This window comes from Pseudochaenichthys georgianus, chromosome 9 (genome assembly GCF_902827115.2).
Source record: "Pseudochaenichthys georgianus chromosome 9, fPseGeo1.2, whole genome shotgun sequence".
Classification (NCBI taxonomy): Eukaryota; Metazoa; Chordata; class Actinopteri; order Perciformes; family Channichthyidae; genus Pseudochaenichthys; species Pseudochaenichthys georgianus.
Genome location: NC_047511.1, coordinates 23,359,180 through 23,384,199, shown reverse-complemented (window position 1 = coordinate 23,384,199; position 25,020 = coordinate 23,359,180). Strand labels below are relative to the sequence as shown.

The following is a 25,020-nucleotide window of genomic DNA, read 5'->3' as shown; positions in this document are numbered from 1 at the left end:
TGTGTGTGTGTGTGTGTGTGTGTGTGTGTGTGTGTGTGTGTGTGTGTGTGTGTGTGTGTGTTTGGCTTAATGTACAGTGCAGGTGCCTGTGGACAATGTGCTTTGTGAGTTTTGTGCTCAATTTTAGGCAGTGTTTCGCTTTCTGAATCGTGTAAATCACAAAAAATAGGATGGAGGAATGTAAAAACAGAATCACCAGCAATAATGCCACATAAATGTATAAAAGTGAGATCTAGTTTCTTCCCAGATGAATTCACAGAACATCACCGAGGCTTTGCTGCTTCTCTTCTCTTCACATGAAGCAGCTTCTCGGATACTTCACAGACTTTTATAAAAGATTCACCAAACCTTAAAACAAGGGACCAGCTATGCTGCCTCCAAACTTTAGTCTTAACATTTTAGAAGAACAAACGCGGTATGTTTTTTTGTGAATTTAAAGTGCAATATCTAAAAAAAGAATCAACAAAAAAACACAATGTTCAAGTGAAAGGTAAAAAGTGTCAGTTCCTTTCATCTATGTTAACACAATTTAAACATGTTTGAACATTAAAATAACATCCCAGTGGGGAAAACAACACATAGAACATTATATCACTGTAGAGGCGGGCACCAACATGGATTTTACACATCAATCATAAGTATTAAATCAGTTTGGCAATTGGTTTTACATGGAAATACTGATTAATTTGCTACATGTGGATTACAGTTTGAGATGTTAATATGATTAATTTAGGTCCCACTGATGACGCTTGAATTCAAATGTTCATCTTTTTTTTTTACCAATGCAACTTCATAATCTTTGGCCCAAAACCTTACAAGTTCCCTTGAAGCAGTTTTAGTAAACCCTGTCTATGTCTTTGCCTCAATGTTGTTGGCTCCAGGGGCCTCATTTATAAACGGTGCGTAAGCACAAAAGATGGCATATGCCAGTTTCTACGCACAGTTTGCGATGTATAAAAAAAAAACTTGACGGGAAATGTGCGGTCCTCCACGCAAACTCTGACCTATGCGTACGCACTAAGCACAAAAACGGGAGAGACGAGAAACTGCGACACCGTTGGCAGAAGGAAGAATGGAGAGAAATATGTGGAAATAATACCATAAATAGAATGTTACCTCTCATTTATCATACTGTATATGAAGAATTCATTTTCACAAATTGATTGAAGCCAATCTTAAAATGATTAAACAAACGCCTGTTTGAGACTCCTCAGTGCACACAAAAACATAACTTGGAGAAATAATAAATACGGAAATGTTATTGATCACCCCTCGATTATGTTCTCTTGTTAAGAAATGTATTCTCATGAATGATGCGGTAAACAGAAGGACAGAATTACTTTAAAGGGGACCTATCATGCAAAATGTACTTTTGTACATCTTTTATACATGAATATGTGTCCAAGTGTCAAAAAACACAACCCTCTCTCTTTTCCTCCATACCCAAATCTCTAAAAACAGGGCTGCAACGGATCTGATACAGACTGATACAGATTTGAAAATTCTCTGACGTCAGGAACGAGGGGGAATGTGGGGTTGGGCCACAGCCGGCCATTGCCGCTCGAAAGCGCTGGAGACGCTGTAGTACATATGCCAGGCCTGTAAGTGGCACTGTAGTCTGCCGCAAAAGCAGCGAAGAAGATTTCCCGCGCATGGTTGCCCTTCTGTTTATTCTCCGCTGTGGCTCTTTTTCTCCCTCCCCGAGGCAAGCGTTTGCTTCTGCTGCTGTTATTCAATGCAATCCCTCCCCGTTGAGGCAAGCACTGTAATTATCTCCGGTTAGTCCACCAGCAGATGACAAACACCCACCTCTCCGCCTCTTCCAAGGAACGAGGGGACCGTGCAGCAGAGTTTCAGTTAGATTTTTTTTCGCCGGTCAACATGTCCGTTAAAGTTGAAATCTTCCGGACAAAATTAGAAAAGTGCCGGTCAAAGGTCTTCTTTGTTATTTACCTCACAGAATCAGCCCCTGCAAAAACAGGGCTGGAAAGAGCAAATAGAGCGAAATGAGGCATGGCTAAAATGCAGGATCTGTTTGGTATTTTGAAAAAAAAACTATATTTATATACTTTATATAGGTATGGCCCTACAATATATTGTTCAAATATAGCATGATAGGTCCACTTTAAACTGACGCCGTTTTGCATTTCTATAGGTTGTATAGATACGAGCATGCATATACTATCATGTTTAATCATGTTTTATGCCGTTCGCCGCTTACTTGATAAGTCGCTCGTAAAACACAGGAGGTATGGAAACTAAGAACACCATATGTGGTCAATTGTACAGCTAATATAACACAACACATTAGTTGTATTTCCTTTAACTGGTGGATTATGGATATATAGTTGCTGATCGACAGCTGGAACACAAACAACCAAATAAAAAAAAATCATTCAGATCCAGTCGTCATGACTCCACTCCGGAGGGATTCCCTGATCATTTCTTACAGTTTCTCATCAAGGGGGTATCTCCTGTCCCGGTACAAACACACTGCCTGAGGAAGGTTAGGCTATGTGTATTATTTTTGTCATTAACCTTTTTCTGACCTTTTTCACTTATTTATTTATTTTGGTGACGATCCGACCTCCATGCTGCTACTCTGGTTCAAACTGCATCCACCAAACAATATGATTTATCTCGACCTTCCCAAAATAACCAAAATCTGACACGGGGTGTTTCTCAATGTCGAATACGCTTGCTTGGTAGCACATGTCTTCCGAGTCACTTGCTTCAGAAGCGAGGCAAGAATACTTCCTGGCATTCGGAAAACAAAGAGTGGAACAGGCTAGCAAGTGTGCAGGTGTGCGTCATATGAGGCCCGCTTTACATTTTCCGCCACCGATTTGGGGAAATTGGTCCCTGCGCAATGCATTGTGGGGATTTTAAGACCAGGGAGTCTACACATGTGCAGCCTCGAAATTTGTCGCTACGAAGTACGCCGGGCTCGGTAGAATCCCAAGTATGCTGGACATTGGAACAGTCCTTCGGTGGCACTCGATGACGTAGTATGCTTGAAATAGTGGCTCTGGAGCAGCTTTACTCGACATTGAGAAACACCCACTGTGTGAGATGTCTTTTTTTATTTGTTTTAGCTCTTCTTCATGCAGTCAGTCAAAAGGAATGAATGAATGGGCGTTTCTTTGACTATTTATAGGCAAATATGGGCGTTACGTGAAGCCCGCAAAAGCTGCGCCGCATTTGGAGTTGATTGTGATTTATAAAAGGGAAACCGGTGTAGGATGTGCCCTACGTAGTCTTTTATTAATCGGAAAGTGTCGGTGCGTATTTATTTTCTTTGTCCTACGTAAGCAACCTTCCCACGCCAATCCTACGCAAGGCTTTATAAATGAGGCTCCAGGTCTTTTTGGTAAACCCTTGTTGTACCTGTTGAAACATTTTTTTTTAAATACAGAATTGTAAGCAGTGTAACTCCTCTCAACATGTTAAAGGTGGGGTAGGTAAGTTTGAGAAACCGGCTCGAGATACACTTTCTGTTATATTCCATGGAATGCTCTTAACAGAGCATGAGCTGGTTTCTCCAAAATTACCTACCCCACCTTTAAGGGACGATGAAATATATTTTTCTCTGTAGCTTTGTTTAAAAACGTCTTTACTAAAATAATTAAGTGAGAGATTTAATAACATCCTCCGATAATTATTTCATGTTAGTAACCACCATGACATTCAACACTCAGACATGCCGTGGGATCAGTGCCTCTGACCCCGCGCTGCCATCCTTCAACACTCACTCGTCGCTGTGTCATTAAACTGACTCGAGGTAACCAGAGAAGATGTGAGGGATGTGTGGGGGGATGTTGAAAGAAGAGTGGTGGAGTGATGTGTGGGTGGCTGGAGATAATTTCTCAGACATCACAAGGTGTCGTGTTGCCATCTTGGATATGGTCGCTAGGCAACAGCATCCTTCAGTCTTTCTCTGGGCGGTAACTAGGTTACCCCAATTTACTGTTATCATGTCGGTGTTTCTTCGCTGATCTTTTAACAGCAGCACAGGGTCCATGTTCCTGCTAGTCGCTAAATGATATCAGCTGCTCGGGCCCGGGCGTGGCGGGCGGGCCACCCCGGGCTGCAGGGGTCCTTCAGTTACACCAGTTCATCCAGAAGGGTCCCTATGCTGTGGTGCTGCTCAGGGGGGCCCGCTATTGGTTTGTTGCACATGGGGCAGACGCAGCGCACCTCCAGCCATTTTACCAGACACCTGTTCAGGAGAGAAATTAAAAGGATAGAGCAACATGAGATCATGATTCCTCTCACTAATATGTTTCACTGATCAAAGCCAAGCCATACTTGATTAACCATGGGGAAGAAATATTTGGATCTTGGGCTGCAAATAACAATGAATTGTATTATGGATGATGATATTCTAATATTTAAAGATAATCGGTTTAATATCACATAAAACAGAGAAACACAGGACAGCTCCCCATTTGAGGGTCTGAAAAGCATTTCCTGCTATTTAAGCATGAAAATTACGTTAAAGTTATTGAAATAGTCAAAATATCCTAATTTATTTATTTTAAACGGACAATGTTTTGTATGTAAATTGATGTTCAAAGTAACTATAAGTGTAAAAATAAGGATAACGTGGCAAAGATGTTCCTCAAAACTGGACTTGTACATTTCACCACTGCCCATGCATGAACATGAGAGAGCCCTGTAATATAAAGAAACTTTGATTGAAGTTAGTCCACATTTTCGTTTTATTCCTTGACTATGACTCATGATTCTTTTTTTTAATCTATAATAATAGATCCCACCCATTGACTTTTCTGCCCACGTTTCTCCAGCCAATCTTTAAGTATAATAATAATAACGTCTCTCAGACTTACTATAGCACAATGTACCACGTCCAAGATGTTAAGGAAGCTGAGCTTTAACAAACACCTGCTGTTTTATCTTTACTGCCATCACCTGGTACCTGTCCAATCTCCTGTCTTCATACAGACTGACACTTAGTGAGGATTCTTCACATCAATAAAGTCTTTATCTTAAGTCTTTCTTTATTATACATTTCCATTAAATCTGTCCTTATTGAACTGCAGTTTGAGAGACATGGTTTAAACTGTTAAACATCTCAAAGAATATATTCAGCTTCTACTGTTATGCACTGTGTCAAACAAAAATAACATTCTTTTTACCTCTCTTCCCTCCTGATTAATATTGACATAAAAAAAAATCTTATCATTTTCCAGATGACTGTGAGGAAATCACACTTTTAGAAGCCTAACTAACATCAGGAATGCCTCCCCTACAAGATCATACAGTAGCACTATCTATTCCTGTTGTCTACCCATTGCATGCTGGGATACGCGTTTGCTCTCACTCTTTCTCCCTGAATGTTGAACAAGAGCTCCTGTATAGCTGCAGTCAGCAATAAATCCACTGAAACTCTCTGTATAATTCCTGTAATCACTGAACTTTAGATGAAACATGAACGTTTTCATGTGAACAAGCCAGTGCGGGTGCAAAGCGGTAACAAGCATCAGAGAAAGACTCCACTGTTCTCTCATGTACTCACTTCCTGTGGAAAGCATGTTGGCATGGCAACACTCCCAGCTCGTCTTTCACTTTGAAGTCCTCGAGACACACGGCACACGTCTGCTGCAGGAGGGACACACAGGACGCAGTGAGGACCCTCATTTGATGAAATTATCATGCATTATCTTTGTTTACGTTTGTGTCACGTTATAAATCTCTTAAGGTGGGTTTATGTGCAAGAATCAGTGCAAATGTGCATGATAATCACATCCTTACCCCATGAAGATTCAACTTCTTTGGATCACCTTTTAAAACCACCTGCAGGATTGACACAAAATAAACATGTTTAAAAGAGGGTTTTGTTTCCGTAAAGTATGCTTAAATATTGCAGTCAAGTCTTTACCTCTCGGTATCCAAACCGCTCACTCTGGGCTTGGTGTCGTAGTTTGCTGTGGATTAAAAGAGAAAAAGGTTTTTAATAAACATATTAAATAATGAGAAATTATTGGAAACAATCATTTTAACATACAATCAACTATACTTTGGCTTGACGTTCTAGTTTAAAGTGATGTAAGAATCTGTCACTGAAGTAACAATAGAAACAGATGCAGGCAAGAATATTTAAAAGGTATGAGAACCACACACACACAGTTTCTTACGTGCTGCTGGATATTAATTCACAACGTTTCAATCAGGTCTCATTGTTTTCCAGATTTCTTCTTCTTACGATGGACCTTTTACACAGTGAGGAATGCAGAATACTATTTCCATATAAAATGTAAAGTCCTATTTATAATGTAAACCAACATTTGATTGTTGCTGCTGGTTGCGGAACAGCTCATTCGTATCATATGTTTGTATGAATTAAAGTATACTTCTATGTTAGCAAAATTATAGTTTGCAAAGTAACTAGTAACTTTAGAGATGAATATAAAGGACAATTTGAAAGTGGTACATACAGTAAGTTACCCATTTGACACTTGTTTGTTAAAAGACAAAGATGTCTATATTTATTCTATGATGAGTTTCACAGCAGGTCCTTGGATCCCGGCTGAGATTTGGAGAAGTTTGTGCAGTAACATGATGTTGCTGTGTGTAACAGAAGCTGTGTAATTGCAGGGGTAAGCTTTGATAATTAACTCTTTTCAAACAACTACACATCCAGAGACAAAGACAAGTTCCCCTGGAAGCACACACACATTGTTCCCACAATGTAGCAACTACACGCCAATGCTAACACACACACACAAACATAGTTAATGAGTACGGTGCGTCTTTGAATCCCTGCACCACCCTAATAAACAACAATAGAGAGGAGATCTTTATCATTTGGCGAGCCGCGGGTTATTTTTGGCCTATTGTTTTTACACAACTAAACATAGACTCACATGTCTATCATTGTCTGGGATTTTAAATTAATGCAGTGAGAGCATCTTAGATGAGATATGAATAATTATTTATGCCATCGGTTACCCCTCAAATGAAATAAAAATACAAAATTGTTATGCTTTAAGTAAGGAAGTGACAGTTATTGGTTGTGTTTGTCACTTGGTTTATTGTTTACGCTGATTGCTACTAACAATCTTCCCTGCAGAACAATGTGAGGATACACGTTTTACACGTGTACAGATTTCCCATGGCTAAAGAATAATGTGAAGTGGGTGAAAGAGGGGAATGACGGAGATTTCAGTGTTTCAGTTTTGTGCCCGGTCTACAAGAATAGAACATGTTCATACAGCTACTGCAGACCAGTTATTATTAAACACAATGAATTCAACAGGTGTGGGGGGATAAAAGGATATGTGCCAAAAAAACAACTACTGCTGCTTTTCTTTTCATTAATATGTTTAACATACTTTATTAAAGCCCATCAAACACTATATAATTTCCTTTGATATTAACCAAGCTGATGTACTGCTAATGTTAAAGGGGACCTATTATGCAAAATGCACTTTTTGATGTCTTTTATACATAAATATGTGTCCCCGGTGTGTGCAAACGAGCTGATCCAGCATTTGGGTCCTATGACGTCATTGGTAAAATGTGGCACACGTGACACGTCCCAACCTATCGTCTCCGTATACAGTCGTCTAGCTGAATCCCCTCACGCAGCTGTGTGTCTGTGTATTCAGCAGGATGTCTGCAGGAGGCACTTAGAGTAAAGTTGTTATATATATAATACATATAATGGCACTGTTCTAGCGATAAACACTTAAGAAAGAACATGTCAAGCTATGTGCTGTATCAGACACAATACGCTGAGTGTTTTGGGAGTAATATGGTCTGTGTTTATAGTAGCAAGCATGCTAACACTCAGAGCTAACGCTGTACTGGAGAGAATATGTGTAACGTAATGTCCTTGCGGTAAACCCTGCGAGAGAGAAAGGTTTGAGCTGGATCCTCTTTCCTGAGTTCTGGATTTGAATCTCATCATACTACTTCCCTGATGGCTCCCACAGGATTGTTGACATCCTCGTGGATTTATCTTCTTATTATAGACACATGCATTTCTAAACATTTGGTCTACCTACGCTGTAAAATGTATTATCTCTTCAATTTACACACGGCATCTATTGCACGTCTGTCCGTCCTGGGAGAGGGATCTCTCCTCTGTTGCTCTCCCTGAGGTTTCTCCCATTTTCCCCTTTAAACTGTGGGTTTTTCTCTGGAATTGTTTCCTTGTACGATGTGAGGGTCTAAGGACAGAGGGTGTTGTATTGTCATACTGATATTCTGTACAAACTGTGAAGTCCACTGAGACAAATGTAACATTCGTGATATTGGGCTATATAAATAAAACATTGATTGATTGATTGAGCTCCATACTGTTTCAGAAATAATGCTTGAAGTGGTTGGGAACATAATATGGCATTTAGTCACCGGCACCGCAGTGTTTAGCTGAGCTTCTTCCGGTAGAAAACTCTCTTAGCAGGGGAAAGCTGCGTGACTCTACAAAGGGGCGTGGCTCGCAGCAGCCGTTCCATTTAAAGCAGAATCAGTCTTTTTGGAACAGGGCTGTAATATGGCGCGTTTCCACTGCAGGCCTCGCTCGGCCTCGCTCGGTTTGGTTAGGCCTTATTAGGCCCGGCTCACTTTAATGCTGCGCTTCCATTACAGTTTAGGAACTGGGGTAGTTACTATAGTATAGTGAGTGTGGACGGTCGGAGCATATATAACGTTAGCTTAGCCAAGCTCGATTTAGAAAGCACGCATTTTAAAAGGGTTTTTCGCCTGCCGTCTGTCTGCAGACTTGTCAAAGCATTAATTCATGGCTTTTACTAACCGGTATCAGTATGTTGTTACTTCGGCATCATTTTGAAACGTGTATTACAATTAAATCACGGTCAAATATGTTCATCTTGTTGTAGTTGTAGCCCCCTTGCCAGCGATTCTCTCTCTAGTTTAGCATACTCAGCCCGACTCAGCCTGGTTGTTCCTGGCCCTAGAACCACGATTTAGTCGGGCCAGAAAAAAGGTGAAAAAGTAGCCCCGGGCCAAAACTAGGCCAAGTGGAAGCGCAACCAAAAACGGGCCCCGCACGGCTCGGCACGCTTAAAGCGAGCTACCCGCTGCAGTGGAAACGCGCCAATAGAAGGGTATGAGCAGTATGAGGCATGGCTACAATGGGTGATCTGTTTGGTATTTTAAGCAAAAAACTTCACAGACATGTTTTGTATAGGTATGGCCCTACAATATATTTTTCAAATATAGCATAATAGGTCCCCTTTAACTATAATGTGACTTCTTATAATACATCAACACACATTTCATTTGTTTCCTGCTTTGGCATTACAGTTTCCGTTTTATGATCTTTTTCAGAAATCCACAGAGCATCAGCTCGAGTTCTGATTGTTCAAAGACAGATACAAACTTTTTATAGGCTAAATGTTTCTTATTAGAAAAGTTTTTCACAGATTTAACCAAATGAATCTCACTGCTGACTCTCTAGCTGTGTTCATGATAGAAGATGACCTCCAGTCTGCCCTATCTGCTGCTGAAGCATTTTGGAATTAAACTGTCACTTTATTCTCCCAAATCTCTGCCTTTCTCATTCTCGGCATGTAAGATGGTTTTTTCATGTGAATCTACAGCTTCATATCAGAAATGGAGGGGAGAGGGAGGAGGGTATGACACACAACTAAAAGGACCAAATTGTAATTTAGTTTAAATAAAATGCAAAATCACTCAATATTAGTCCTATTTTAAGATTTCACTTAAGGCTTGCAAATCGTGGTTCTCTCCGACAAGTGTGCTGTTAGAGCACATTAGGGTATAATTTAAGATGAGATATTTTGGGTGAGTGCTTTTGGCACTCTTGTGGTTTTACCGTCTTGTACACTGCAGGTATACTGCTGTGTACACCCCCGGTTTGTGCCACTATAATAGAAACTGTTTGAAAATGAAGGCTGAAAATATTGCTGTGTGTGTGTACTCCACCATTTTGCAAGGCTTTTTAGAAAACGATATAATTGCTTTGTATGATTAGAGGAGGAAATATAACATAGCTGAATAGAGACAGATTTTAAGTCACGGTGAACCAAACATCACTAAGTCCCTGACACTGATTTACAGAGAGCCTGTCTGAGTGGATAATGGGAAGCCTGCCCCCAACAAAGAATGGCATTCATCACTCAGTATTCATGTGATGAATCACCCCGGTCTATAAATGAATTCACAATCACACTCCTACCGAAGACTACCTTCAGCCCATTTAAGGAGCCGAAAGGAAGTGACTCATTGGTCGTGATTCAGAGGTAAGTGCTTCAAGAAAACAGGAAGGATCCCGGCTGTCTGACAGAGTTGACGGTCAATTTAGAGCCAAACCTAGACCAAATAAAGCATTCACATTATTAGGATTATGATTACAGAAATTTGATTGCAAAAGTTTATTTTCTCGGGCAGATAACTACAATATGAAATGATCTCAGAAAATCGAAAATGCTTTTTGATTGATTTGAATTGTCATTGATACCATTGTTTATATAATACAAGATTCCCAGATTTGCCTAAGAGTTGAAACAATGGATTTTTTTTGCACTGAAAATTCCAACCTTTAGGATCTATTATTAGTTAAACTGTATCCAATCCTAAGTGTGTTTTATTGAAAAAAGGCCAATGTATTAGTTGCTATGGATGTTCATCAACACATGGGGTTTCCCCTTGTTTTAATTGTTTTCAATTGAAATTGAAAAGGTGCTTTCTTCCTATTCTCATCCATGTTGAATACAAAAATGATTGGATTAAAAAACAAGGTTACATTTCTTACGAATCAAAGTTAATTGTTAGCATCACAGAACAGTTGACACATTAATCTCACCACAGAGTCCATTAGGTGTTTTGTTTTTTTATTCAACATAAATTATTATAAATAAGTTAAATTTTTTGGCCAGAAGTTATGAACAGAACATTTTCATATTATCACAATTAGGGTTATATGGTGAACTTGTTAGTTGTTTACAAATCCAGCAGTTAAGAAGGAATCTTTTTTGTTGTCTAACAACTCCTGAGGGAAATACTTGGCTGCTAAATGCTCCATTATGTTTACAGAGAGTCGCTAACTGTTTCTGTCTGCCGTTTGGTACTTTTCACTAAAAACAGCTGTCTGCTGCAGCCGATAAACAAAACTTTGAGATTGGTGAGAGTTAACGGTCCAGTAGCTGGCCAAGCAGCTAAACAATGCGCTGAAACATAAAAAGCTCTGTCCAGAAATATATTTACTTCAAGTAAAAATACTTCAGTTTGGCCTATAAAACATCCAACAAATGTAGGATGATATGATTGAGAAGTTAACATCTATTAAATAGGGAGCAGGGTGAGATTATTTTGTCAACTGGTGTCTTAAGGTCAAGAATAAACGATGTTTTGGAGGCATGTTGAATTTCCTTTTGTGCAGCTGTTCATTAATGTAATTATATATAGAAAAAAGGAATTAACTGCACAGGAGTTAAATGCACATGATTGAGGAAAAGCGGCACATTGGATACCAACTACCAGCCTTTAGTGGTTGTATTTGTATTATCCAGCCAAAAACCAAGGTTTTCTGTAAATTGTTTGACATTTCGATAACAGAGGTGATTCTCACAGCGACAGCTAAAATGGCTCATTATGAGATGCCCAGCCATCCAAAGAGAGCTTTTAAAAAAAAAAAAACCGAATCCTACTGCAGGTGTTGACATTTCCTTATGAGGTTGTATACATTGTAGACGTTGATGTTGATTTTTTTTGTGTACTCCGACTGTGTGCTATTCAGGTCGTGTTTATTCTGAGTCTCTGCAGTTTTCTTTGCTACTGTCTTCACACATTGTATCGGGCTACTTCCTGTTGCCTCATATCCCGTGCTTCAGACACAAACGTCCCCTCAGCTCATCAGGGAGTTCACACACAGTCAACAGTTGAGAGGTCACCCTGTTCCTCTTCTTTTCACGGACACACACATAACACATACACACACTTCTCCGTACTGACGTTGGTCGGTCCACTACTTTGGTGCAGTTTGATATAGATCACTAAATATCTATTTTATTGATTTGTGTAATACTTCTATAGATTAGATGTTATAGTGAGCAATGTAGCAGTTACTTGGATTGAATAACGTTTTTCGGTTCTTGATAAGTTATGATGCTAAACATTTAGTAACATGCATTTAAATTATGTAGCATATTAGCCTTGAATCATTGACAGATGTTTTACTCAAGTCCAGCGGTATCATGTACTCTAATTACACAGCATACCCTGTTACTGTCCTCACTGTACGTTACTTTAGCCAGGTAATGCATTTAGGTTTTTCTTGAATTTGTTTTGGTGTAAAGAGAAACTGAGATAAGTGCCCATGTTACAAAACACACCTTTTCCTTTGTTTTAACGCCTTTCTTTTTTTTGATCACTGTTTCTGTTTCTATTGCCCCTCACCTGATAAAGTAACAGCAGAAGACGAGGCTCAGGATGAAGACAAAGATGCCTGTCCCGAAGATGACCATGTAGATGTTGAGAGGCAGGTCCTGGAAGGTGATGGGCGGCATGGTGCACGACTTGTTGGAATAAACCAGTCCCAGACCACAGAAGCACCCTGAAGAAAAGACAGAGGAAAGATTTAAAAATACATTTACAAGAAGTATGCAACGAAAAAATAGCAAAACAATGAAAGCCTGACTCTGCTTCACACAGGAATGTCTAAAAACACAAATTAAAGGTTCATATATAGAGAACTCTACTATCCATGTGCAGCTCAGAGTCAGACCTGCAACTTTGCATATAACAGAAGTAAAACACTGAAGTTTCAAATACACACATATGCTTAGAAAGAAAGGCTGAGGGAAAGGTAAAGCCCTTTTCATTCCTGGACCTAAACATGTAAAACTAAATGGTACGCCAAAGCAACATTGTTACGTCCACAATTTGTTGTGCGCTGTGAAGGTATCAAAAATAAACATAAGAGAACAATTAGCCACAGAGTCAGAGTCAATCACTGAGTGCAATTTCATTAAAGTCATTGCACTATTCAATTATTTCACAGAAATATATCTGTATTCCTGTACAGTGAGCTGATTCGTACACTAATGGCTGTTTTCATGGCTTGAACTTTGCAGAGTGCTCCAATCCAAACAGATGGTATTCCCATCAAAGGTGCCCCCCTTTGTTTCATCCTTCTGGCTGTGACGCTACACTACTGTGTGTGTTTCTTTTACCATGAAATAGATTATCACTGTAGCACTGCTGTCTGCAGTCAAGGTCAGAAGAGGGGCGGGGGAGGGGGAGGATTGAAGATAAAATGTGGCCATGACTATTAGATATGACGGACTTTATTTACCAAATAGAGAACCATGCATTCCCTGATTACTAGGGGGGGAAATAACGCCGAAAAACACTTGTAGATGATATGGACAGACACAAGGAGACACACAGAGCACACTTGTGTTTTGTGCGTCTGCATGAGTAATGAGAAGTCAGATGTGCATGTGAGAGGGGGCTTTGTGAGATCGGAATCAGCTTGTATATTGTTAATCATAACAGAGAAATCCATACTTTTCAATGCCACCAGCATCAGCTTATATTCAATCTAAAATAAACTGTACTTCAAGAAATTGCACATTTAAGAGCTTTGCCAGAAACCAGCTTCTTCTGTACAGTATATGTAACGTTTGCATGTTCTTACTGTTTATCTGCTTCAGTTTCCACCCACAGTCCAAAGAGTTAGGTGGACTGGAAAGTCTGTTTATGTTGTTTGTCTATGTTTACTGTTCCTAAAACAGAAGCCCTGACACATCAATGTCGAGCCATCCAGAGCGACCATGGCTCAGTTTTTGCCACACCACAAAATCGTTTCTTAAAAAAACATAATTTTTATCATCATTATACTCTACTTTTGACCTACAATTGCAACGTATTTTCTTAGATGGTTTATGTTTGCACCACCAGACACCAAAGCAAATTCATTGCATGTATAAACGTACCTGGCAAGAACCTCGATTCTGATTTATCACTTGCCCGATTACATTTGTGGCACAGACCAGTGAGAAATCGCTATGATTGACTGTTCAACTTAGCCGAATCAGTGCGCAATTATTTTGAAAATGACATGGCTATGTAGGAAGAAGATAGGTGGTTGACGAGTGTTGTTAAATTGGTCCAAAAACGCTGCTTTTTATTTAATGTATCTATTATAACAACAGCTTGTATATCTACAGTCCTACAGTTTCCCCTTGATGTGGTAATCTTTTGATATCCGTTTTGTGTGCTGGATGCACTATCGACTGGGGGATGGATATACTGTATGTCAAATGGGTGCATGCATGGATAGATAAATAGACGACTGAGAGGATGAATAGAATGACACACAATTAAATAGGCGATAACATTTCTCCAAAAGTATATATAGATGAACAGACAGACATATAGGACGATGGATGGATTAATAGAGAGATGGATCAACCGATGGATGGCTAAATGGAGTCCTTTACCTTTATCATATCCCTGAGATTAGTATTGTTTTCTTGTTACACAGCCTTTTGCTGTATTTCTAGTACCTTCTGCAGTCGAAGTGAAACGTTGACATTTCTATTTGACATTTCTCCCATCTCACAGTGGAAATTGCAGTATGAGAGGATCAATACTTCCCACCTGGTAGTTCCACTCTCTCTGAATGAGCCGTGATGCTTCATCTATCCAGGCTCGTCTGTGGCTGCACATTTAAGTTCCATACTAAATGACTTCACTCAGCGAGAGGCAATCACTACCAGGGTCTCAAATGTTTGTGAATTGAACACAAACTGAAAGACATGTGCAGGGCCGTACTACCATTATCAGACAAATTAAGTGTCAAACCCTTATAATAATTACATTGCAAAGCCTTTTCTGTTCTGAAATGGATGTAATTGTAGTGGATAATAGCGTACATAAGCCCTATTACTCCACTTCATTTGAGAGGTATATTTATTTATCAGCTATAGTCATTAGTTACCTTGCAGATTCCTGTTTTACATAAAAAACAACATAATATGTTGTTTTTTTAAATATAATTTGTTTTTGTTTTTTACAAATATTGTGTTCTATAGGCTTATCATATTATGATAAGCCTATAGAACACAATATTTGTTAAAGATGAAAGCAGCCATTCACAATATTTTTGTTTCCAATCCCTTACAATAAATGTCTAGTTGGGCCCTTTGCCACGCATTAGAAGTATATAACAGAACCAACCATGGTCTCAGATGGTTTCATTTAAAAACCAAAGTGCCATAACTAAAGGTCAAAGTGTTTCACAAAAATCTATCAAAAAAAAAGCCCACAAAATGAATACAACATTGTGAAATAGGACTTTGTTTTCTTTTACAGCTCTGCAAGTCAATACAATGGAATGGTAATCTAATAAAACGACTAAAATCCTCCTCTTCACTCTGGACTTTTTCCCTTTCCCATATACAGTACCTTGGTAGTAGGTGAAGTTGTGCCAGAACGTCCCTTCTCCTCTACAAAAACACGTTTAGCTATTGATTCATAATAAGTCCTGCACGTGCTTCATAATACATTTTAAAACTCATTATGATTGCGTCGGCTCCTCCATATTCATATACCACAGAGGGCTAAAACTCAGCGTCCACAATGGTAGCATTACATACAAGTGACATACAAACAAACCAGCAGATAGATGTAGGACAAATATTCTCCATCATCCTCATACTGTGTCAAACAATCTGCATCACAAAGGTCCCAGCAGGCAAAGAGACACATACAGCCAGGGGGGGGCTATGATATATGTTCCTGTATCCAGAACCTCCACTGGCTCACCGTCCGTCAAAGAATCGACCTCAAAGTCCTCCTGATTACTTACAAAGCCCTCAACAACCAGGCCCCCCCCCCCTACCTCACAGTCCTGCTGCACCACCACCCCCCTTCCCGCTGCCTCCGCTCATCAGAAGCCAACCTCCTATCCATCACCACCCACATCAATCACCGGACCTGGGGGGACATAGCCTTCTCCGTCACTGCCCCCTCCCTCTGGAACTCACTCCCACAACCCATCAGAGACTGCACTGACCTCACCACCTTCAAAAAACTTACAAAAACTCACCTCTTCAATCTGGCTTTTAATGTGTGATTGTTTTTGTAATATTTGACTTTAACTATATATATTTAGTTGTTGATCTTTTCTTTTCACTATATCTGTAAAGCGTCTTTGAGCACCTGTAAAAGTGCTAACAAAATGCATCTATTATTATTACTATTCATGTCACTGCACAGCTGATGGCATAAATCACCTGTGATGCTGCTGCAGACTCGCAAATCAGATCTGGGTCAATAGTATTCAAGTCTTTGTGTTTGTGCATGTGTGTGTGTGTGTGTGTGTGTGTGTGTGTGTGTGTGTGTGTGTGTGTGTGTGTGTGTGTGTGTGTGTGTGTGTGTGTGTGTGTGTGTGTGTGTGTGTGTGTGTGTGTGTGTGTGTGTGTGTGTGTGTGTGTGTGTGTGTGTGTGTGTGTGTGTTTGTCATGTCACGACTGCCGGTACACACGTCTTCCTCCTCCACCTTTTGTATGCGAGTAGACAGCTATATGTGGTATTTTGCTTTGGGTGGAGCCCTGCATGACCACTGACCTATATATTGGCACACTCAGGAGGCGTACCGTTGCCACGGCACTGAGAGAAGCAGACACAGGGAGAAAAGGATGAAAGCTATCTATAGCGAAACATTTAGAGAGAATCTGAGTCGGTCATATTGAGTTTCAGCTGTCAGACAGATTTTGGCGTTGTTGGTTTAAAAAGGCAGGGAAGTCCCTCCGTGATTTGCTAGGGCTGTAAACTGCCTCGACTATGGCATCTTCCCTGACAGATCCTATGAGATGCCTGGTAGAGTATTGTCCTATATACGCTGCGTTCACACACAAAGCTGCTTCTGCCGCTGCTGCTGCTGCTAGCATTAAAGACAGAACTTGCCATAAAATATTCAATAGTTCATCGGGGAAACACTCAAGCTCGCCTGCATGACTGCCTGCTGCTGAAGAAGAGGAAGAAAGTAGGTTGGGCCCAGAATTCCCCATCACATGCATCAAAGTGCTACATGTGTCACGCATAAACACTGTAGGCATGATCACAGAGACACTGACAAACAGAGCTGAGCTGCGGCTGCCTGACACTGCTTCATTTGCCAAGAGAATGTCACTCTTTGATAGTGTGTGTGCGTGTGTGCGTGCGCGCGCGCGTGTGTGTGTGTGTGTGTGTGTACTATTTCCTCTATGAATAGAAGGGGAGTCGATCAGCACAAAGGGAGTAATTGTTCTTGTCTGAACACCACCAACAGTCCAGTGAGGACACTGCTGTGGCAGCTGCCCCTCAAAAAGGTGACACGAGGAATAGGAAAGATAATCCATAATTTTTCACCAGGTCTCACCCTGACAAATAAAGCACTGACACACCATTTCACTGCCATGGAGAGACTCCTTTGTTTAAGCATGACAGATATACCTCCAGATGCAAAGAGCAGTTTTCAAAGAAGACAGGGAAAGTTGCTAGACTTGTCTTTAGTGGATAATTGGGGGAGAGGAGTGTAAGTGAGAGACTGCACATAGTGTGAACCACATTATCCACAGAGGCAACATGTTACATAGAGAGCACAATGACTGGCCTTGTGTGGCGCTCAACTGGAAGAAATCTAGATGGAAATAAAGGATTCTATTTATTAAGCAGACTCTTTCTACCTGTCAATACAAAAATGGATATAACATTCAGATATATTATAAGAATATAAACTGGATATTGGTAACCTAACATTTTTATTATGTACAGGTCCTTCTATTTAGCAGTCACACACAGTATACAATACACGCCATACATGGTTTATAACATATTATAATGATAGTATTTTCCATCATAAATGAATCTGCAAAATATGTTGTCTATTTATTGTCCAAAAAAGGTGATGCACTCAAACAGTTAGACCAAAAATCTAAAGATAATGTATTCGCAAATGTGTGACAAAGAAAATATTAGACTCATCACATTTGTGGAGCTATTCTTGCTTGAAAAATGCTTAAATTAATAATCTATTATTATAATAGTAGCTGAATTATTTTCTGTCAATTGAGAAATCGATTCATGGACAAATTGTTGCATCACTAATAATGTAGTTTTAGGAAAATATATAACATTTTTACGTTTGTATTAGTTGACAGTATTTGTCAGTGATTATAACTTATGATATAAAGACATTTTATATGATTACGACAATGTTTTACTATCATTCAAAATACCATGGGCCCTCACCTATGGGTGCAACAGGAAGGGATAAAGTTAATGTTGAATATATCAATAAACCCTTTATACAACTTCTTGAATCCCAGACTTTAAACAACAACATGAGTGTGTTATAAACCATGTATGATATATACTGCTTCAACATGGCACTTTAAACTCACCGATATGCTCCACACATTGTCTTTTCTCACAATAGAAATGTCTAAATTGAAAAGAAGACTGGAGTGACTCAGAGACTACAGTCTTGCTCTATTATATAACTGCCACGAGAGATTCCCTCTAAATAACAGGCTGTATTGCACATTTTCTGTGAGAGGCCTAACAATGTAAAATGACTGCTCACCGTTACACCACTGAAACGGGTGCATCAATGCACCAGAGGGAGTCCGATCCTGTTTACCAACAAGCCGCAGCCTCCGTGCAGATGGATGGAGGCTGTAAAGTGAACCGAGCCGTGCCAGGGACTGTCTGCCAGTTGTGAGAGGCGACGAGACAATGGCACCTGTGAAAAAGACGAATAAAAAGGTGGATAAAAAGCGTTTTTGGTCGGAAGTTGAAGCGCGGTTATGTCACATTGTTTGTTCCATCCCTGCAGATTGAGATAAGGAGAAATGGTGATGTGGATGTTCCCCTCCTTCTTCTCGTCGTTGTGGCTCTTTTGACTCTGTTATTGTTAATAGACGGCATAACACTGACCCAGCAGCAGCATCTGTGTGAGAAACTAGAGCACTGGCTGGATTTGCCTATTTCCGCCCCTGCAGACAGTACTGACGTGAGGGGCGACCAATCAGCAGGCGGTCTTTGTGTGTGTGTGTGTGTGTGTGTGTGTGTGTGTGTGTGTGTGTGTGTGTGTGTGTGTGTGTGTGTGTGTGTGTGTGTGTGTGTGTGTGTGTGTGTGAGGGCCTGGTTGCTTGTGTTTTGTGCCAACCTGGTGCCAACACATCCACCATTGTGTTTTGCTAGCTAATTTGAGGTCATGAATCAAAGGCTCCTCACTTACACAGGGCCGGATTACCCCTCTTTCTGGGTGTTGGTGCAACACTTACTTAAGCCCCTATGGACACCCTTTTGTGTAGCCTATATATCAAATAAAAGCTGTGAAAATGTGACACTTGATAAAGTCAATCCAAATACAAATAAATCATCATTGACATAAATGATGGGTTAACATTGTATATTTTCCTTTGTCTTCAACATTTTTATTTTTATTTGACTTGTGTGGGGGGTTTTGATTGTTGGTTGGACAAAGCATTACCTTTGTCACTAGATTTCATACACAATAAGTTAAAACAATTATTTAATTAAACAATAATGCCAAAAATCATTGGTTGACTGATTCCAAAAAACCCTGAGTTACACAAAAAAAGAAAATCAAACCGATACATTTCAAGCTTTTTATGTAACTTTCCTGGTAATCCAGCCTTGACTAGACACCAAAATAAAATCTCAGAATGATTCAATTGGACTTTGTTTTACATTTATTTAGCTTTTAACTGTTTTAATGCATTTTAAAGAGAAGTTGTTTTGATACCCGCTGTTTCCATGGTCAACAATTAACTTTCAAACTCAAATTTGACATGGAAGACAAATTCATGTAAAGTAAAAATAGAACAAAATGGACATTTTATCATTTGACATGACAACATCATGTGGCCCATTTAAAAGCTGCAGAACAGCTTCTGTATGCAGACTTTGTGATGAGAAAGTTAAACATTTTACTGAAGCAAAAGTATACTAGAATTAGCATCAATTAAAGTACCAAAAACAAAAGTGCTTATTTGACAATCATATATATTATTAGATTAAAATGATTGACATCACTCAAATGTCCTAGGGCTAATACTTAAGTATTCTGCTGCATAGCTTATGAGTTTGTACCATATATCTCATTGTATATATAATGATTAATATATTTTGCATTAAAAATGTAAACCTTTAAAGTTACTACAGACAAATGTAGGAAAGTAAAAAGTACAATAATTGACTCTGAATTCCACGGACAGACAGACCCTGCATTTTCCATCAAGCTACATTCAGGAATGACACAAATATAAATGTATTTTGAAATCAAGCAATTTAAAAACAATCATTGATCAAAACTACCACAGACTGAATATAGATGTCTCTGTTGTAAATTCACAGAGGGACAGGAGACAGATACTAGAGGATTTCAGAAGAAGTAGATCTGTTCGTATCCTGTGAAGTTTCCAGCGTATACAGGCGTGTCGTTGTAAATCAGAGACGAGGCCTCTTCCTCAGGATTGTCGAACTGATGTAAACTTCTCCTTCCTAAACAAAGCAGAAGTGAGATGCATGTGAATAGATTACAATAATAGATGAATCATCTCAATGGGGAAATTGTATAAAAGGCAGATAAACAAGTGTTCAATGTAATATTTGCATTAGCATCTTTAACTTTTTGGTATATACTACAAAAACAGATTATACATTTTGTACTGTTATTCTGTTCAAGAATTCTGTTAACTCGGCTATTTTAACATGTTTTATCGGTGTTAATGTTATTACATTTTACCATTAAATTACTTTCTGATTACATTTTCCTTAAACTATTTAAAGGGAGGGCTTTTTATTTGTTTGTCTTCCCCACCAAAGAGCAATTTGCTAACACTTTCCAAACTTTTTCTTTTTCTGTTCCCATTCCAGTTAATTCAAATCTATCTGCACAAGGGCTGACAAATCCATGACTATGTTGCTTTTGCCATTTACTTTAACACGTTTACAGTTAAAAATATAAGCTATCTTTTCAACACAAAGGTTGGCTGATTAGATTGTCATTTTTGTAGCTTATATTGCAACATCTATGGAGATCGCAAAATGTAATCGAACATGTTTTATTGTAATGGTCTATAACCCACAATCATAGTTCATTCCTGATGAAATGTAAAAATATTATTATTATTACCTTCATTGACGAAGAACTGTGCGAGCAGGGAAGATAATTGGACAGCGTGAGCAGAGTGAGGAAAGTTACGCTTTCTTTCCCACTGAAAACGATTCACCTCTGGGTGCCACTGGACTCCATAGAAGGGATATTTTCTACCTGGTATGAAGGAAAAAAGACAAGTTACAACTCTGTTACAGTGCAATGATGATAAGTTTGTGAGATCTTTGTTAAAATATGAATGTAACCTTCTATGGTTGAAACAAAGTGGACTTGGTTTTCAGCAACATTTGTAGACAGAAGGGAGAAAAAACTGCGCAGCGGCTCGTTCTCCTGAAAGTTCTGAAAGAACAATTGTCTTATCAGTTTTGATTACATGTATTATTTTTCATCAAAATTGTAATGCTCCGTATTTTAAACAATATTCTATGTTTTAAAGTTACGTAACAAATATGTGCTTTATTGCAATGCTCTGAAACTCTTAACTCGCTATTTGAACAATGAAGTGTTTCTAGCTATCTTAAGGGCCAACAGATATGCCTGGGTACCTGAACATAATTACTCGAATTTCTGTACACTTTGTTCAGCCTTATTGTGCTGGATAATTTGGCCTATGGTTTGCTGTGTGGTGATTCAATTAAAGAGACATTTATTTAAAAATATGCACCATATAAGCTTAATATCAGATTAAATTTGCTACATTGTGCAGTTTGGGTCTTTGGGATTTATTCCAGCCTTTAATAAACCACACAGTTTATGGAGAAAAAACTCGTATTGTAATCTTTAGTAAATCTGCAGATTGTTAATATATGTCTTTACTGCAAGTCATATTAAGTTCCTGTTGAGTCAAAAGTGTCAGACCTGAGTAACAGAAACCCTTTTTGAAACCCTCATTTTATGAATGAAATGATTGGAGGATGGTTTCTATGTTTTTTAAGCACAATAACAAAAAACGTGAAAACATTGAACACATGTCACCAGATCTTTTGTACCTTTACTGATAGTCCATAGTTGTGAAAATTGCCAGTGAGAGGTTCTTCGGTCAAAGCACTCATGAGCTTTTGGGGGAAACCCTCAAACATCTTACTAGACTCGGCCTCTGCAGGGAGAAATATACTAAATCAGGGTTTTATCAAACAAGAACATTATTATTAGACAAAAACATTTTAACTTGCATTTGTAACTTGCTTCTACTGACACCAAGTGGTACGATTGAGTACATGCAGGAAATGTTCTCCAGAAAATAGATCCAAAGAAATGCAGAAAGCTCTAACCTGAGGTCAGGTTGAGGTGCAGCGCTACGTTCTCAGCCGTGGTTTTTTCCAGCAGACTTTTACCGGCCACCAGCACAGTCAGGAGCTGCATGCCCATGCACGTGCCCCAGATGGGGAAGAAGTCCCCATTATCATTGGCCTGCAATAAACACAGTGAGAGTTTACTTTTTTGTTCAATAAACTGAATCTTGATCAGGCTGTGGCAGAAAAGCACATTTCCTGCATCCCCATTTTCATGTAAAGGTGAAATAATGATAAACTCTATTGGCATAGCTCCTTTCATTGAATGCAGCACAAATGAAAAATAATGCCGTACAAACCTTGAGAGCGAGTCTGTAAAAAATCTTGGCCACCCTGGCATAGTCAGATTTCTCCAAATCCACTGCCCCCCCGATGAAAACCAAGCTAAACCGACATCACAGAGTTAGTCAGTGACAGAAATGCTCAGTCACTCAGTTAATTTGTTTAAGATGTAAATGTTATTGCATTTTCCTCTTCCAAGACATTTATAGAAATGGAGCTCACCCATTTATCTTCCTGAAAATCGATTCATAATCAGCGGTGGTAAGAGTCAATCTGCGGAAGAAAAAAATACTCCAATTATTTGTGTGTTTTGACAGCACGAAAGCAGCAACTCCACAGTGACATAAAAGTATACAACAGCAAGTTAACAAATAATGTAAATGACTGTTCCAAACATAAGATACGTTAAAAAAGGATGCAGTGTTTTTTTTTTTTTCCTTAAATAATTAAAGAGTCTTTTAGTATAGTCCAAAAACACCATGTTCTTATTTTTATTCAGATTGGATTGATGTATTATTTCTTTTAGGTATAGTGAATTTTAATGTAGATTTTTCTTGGATTATGTCCATGATTACCAGTTTTTACTTCCTGCTTTCAATAGATATGATATCAAATCTTCCAGCCATATAGATTGGTATGATGGTGTGTCTTTATGACTAACACCAGTTTAAAAGGACTAAACCTACCCGATAGGCATCACTCTGCTGCCTCCAGACTCGATGTATTTCACATATGAGGAAGGTATGTAGGTCTTCCCGAAGGGTTTCATGGCCGTATCTGAAATCATCTGAGTCAAAATACCTGTGGGACAAAAACACAGTAACTGTGACAATTAACAATCGTTTTTTTCCAATTCATCTTGAATATTTGTATTGCTTTTCTTTATTTCTAGTGGCACATTTCTCTCACCGATCACAGGTCTGTCGTTTGAAGCCTCTTGGTTGAGATTAGTTGGCCGAGCTATGCTGTAGCAGAAGCAGCATGCAAAAAACAGGCATGCAAAAGTTGAAAATCCTGTGTTGGACATGTTTTCTCCTGAGTTTGAACAGCCAAAACTTAATTCAAGATATGAGGCTGTCGATGTATAAAAACAAATGCAGCTTATATGTGTGGAGTTAGAAGAGGATATAGTCAGTATAAGGAAGTAAGGAATGCCCAGATTTACATGTGACAACTCCTACACTGCACATGCCGGTCAGGCAAGTTGACTGCTGATGGACACATTATTATTCTGCTGACAGCATGGACTTTTGGTAAACTTTTTATCATTAAGTGTCATGGGAAACCAAACCAGCTTCATCAGTCAGAGGAGGGTTTTGCAATGAAGTTCTTAGACATTTCATGTCAGTGTTTTAGAAAGCATTCCTCGGTTCAAACAGCAAACTAGAAAAAAAGTGCTGTCAAACAGGTTTCATTCTGAAAATGAGAGCAGGCTTTCTATTTATAGGATTTTAAATGCAGGAGCTAACCAAGAGGAGTGCCCAGTCTCTGAGTCCAAGTTTTGAACATACAGTTCCGGCATTTTTTAAAACCGGCTTTACTTTTGGATAGCATGCTGTGTGGGATGCAAACGGACCTCTCTGATGCAATAAGAAAAATGCTGGAAGCATTGCAGATACTGCAATAGAACATATTTCAACACAGATTGGGTAACAGGAGACACATTTCTTATATCAAGTTAGCAATCATAAACCACCAATGCAGACTGTGAGATGCGGTTCAAATCTAAGAAAAAACAAAAGAGTTTGAAACATGAGAGCTTTTTGGATAAATGGAAGTGCACAGCTGTCTTATTCTAAGATTATTTTGGGAGCAAAATGTGTGTTTCAGATGTGTATGTTCTGTCTAACTATAGGTCAAATAGGGTAAGGGTAAACGGAATACCTTCAATCAGCAGAAATGTGCGTTAAAGTTCACCCATGAGCCTTTTTGTGTGGTTGCTAGTAGAAAGAAACATTAAAATCAGTGCAAACCATGGAATGGAGGCTAGATAACGCACTCGGCAAAGTGTGATACTGCCTGATACAGTAGAGACCTGGGAGCCCCAAATCACTGAGGTCAGTTGACTTTGGCAATTGGATGTTACACCAGTACAGTGTAAGATAGACAGACTCTTCATTATGAGCTTGTGTTTTGGCCATGTTTTGTGAAGTAAGTCATATTTTATCCAAAGGTGCTTATTCCTAAATAACGTTTTGTTGATTGAAAGTACTACAAACTACCTGACTTACAGAAAAACTGGTGCCAAGAAATGTTATTCCAGTATAGTACTGGTGGTTATAAGGTCCCTGCATATAA

At 39.1% G+C, this 25,020-nt stretch overlaps 2 protein-coding genes across 3 annotated transcripts; both read right to left on the bottom strand.

Annotated features, from left to right (window-relative positions):
- On the bottom strand, positions 1–18,993 carry rnf122 (ring finger protein 122). 2 transcript variants are annotated; one of them, XM_034091485.2, is made up of 6 exons: positions 18,587–18,993; positions 12,409–12,565; positions 5,903–5,948; positions 5,776–5,817; positions 5,540–5,619; positions 1–4,219 (listed from the first exon to the last, which is right to left on the bottom strand). In XM_034091485.2, exons 1-6 carry the CDS (start codon positions 18,609–18,611, stop codon positions 4,105–4,107), a joined length of 465 nt encoding a protein of 154 aa, XP_033947376.1. In that variant the 5' UTR covers positions 18,612–18,993; the 3' UTR covers positions 1–4,104. The 2 variants fall into 2 exon arrangements, with proteins under 2 accessions (XP_033947376.1, XP_033947375.1); XM_034091484.2 differs by having other exon boundaries at positions 5,540–5,622; positions 18,587–18,990.
- Positions 18,994–19,527: 534 nt separating this feature from the next.
- Positions 19,528–23,866, bottom strand: LOC117453165 (gamma-glutamyl hydrolase). The gene is made up of 9 exons (XM_034092064.2): positions 23,632–23,866; positions 23,409–23,523; positions 22,945–22,995; positions 22,740–22,824; positions 22,420–22,558; positions 22,138–22,244; positions 21,394–21,487; positions 21,167–21,304; positions 19,528–20,532 (listed from the first exon to the last, which is right to left on the bottom strand). Exons 1-9 carry the CDS (start codon positions 23,747–23,749, stop codon positions 20,414–20,416), a joined length of 966 nt encoding a protein of 321 aa, XP_033947955.1. The 5' UTR covers positions 23,750–23,866; the 3' UTR covers positions 19,528–20,413.
- Positions 23,867–25,020: the final 1,154 nt, after the last annotated feature.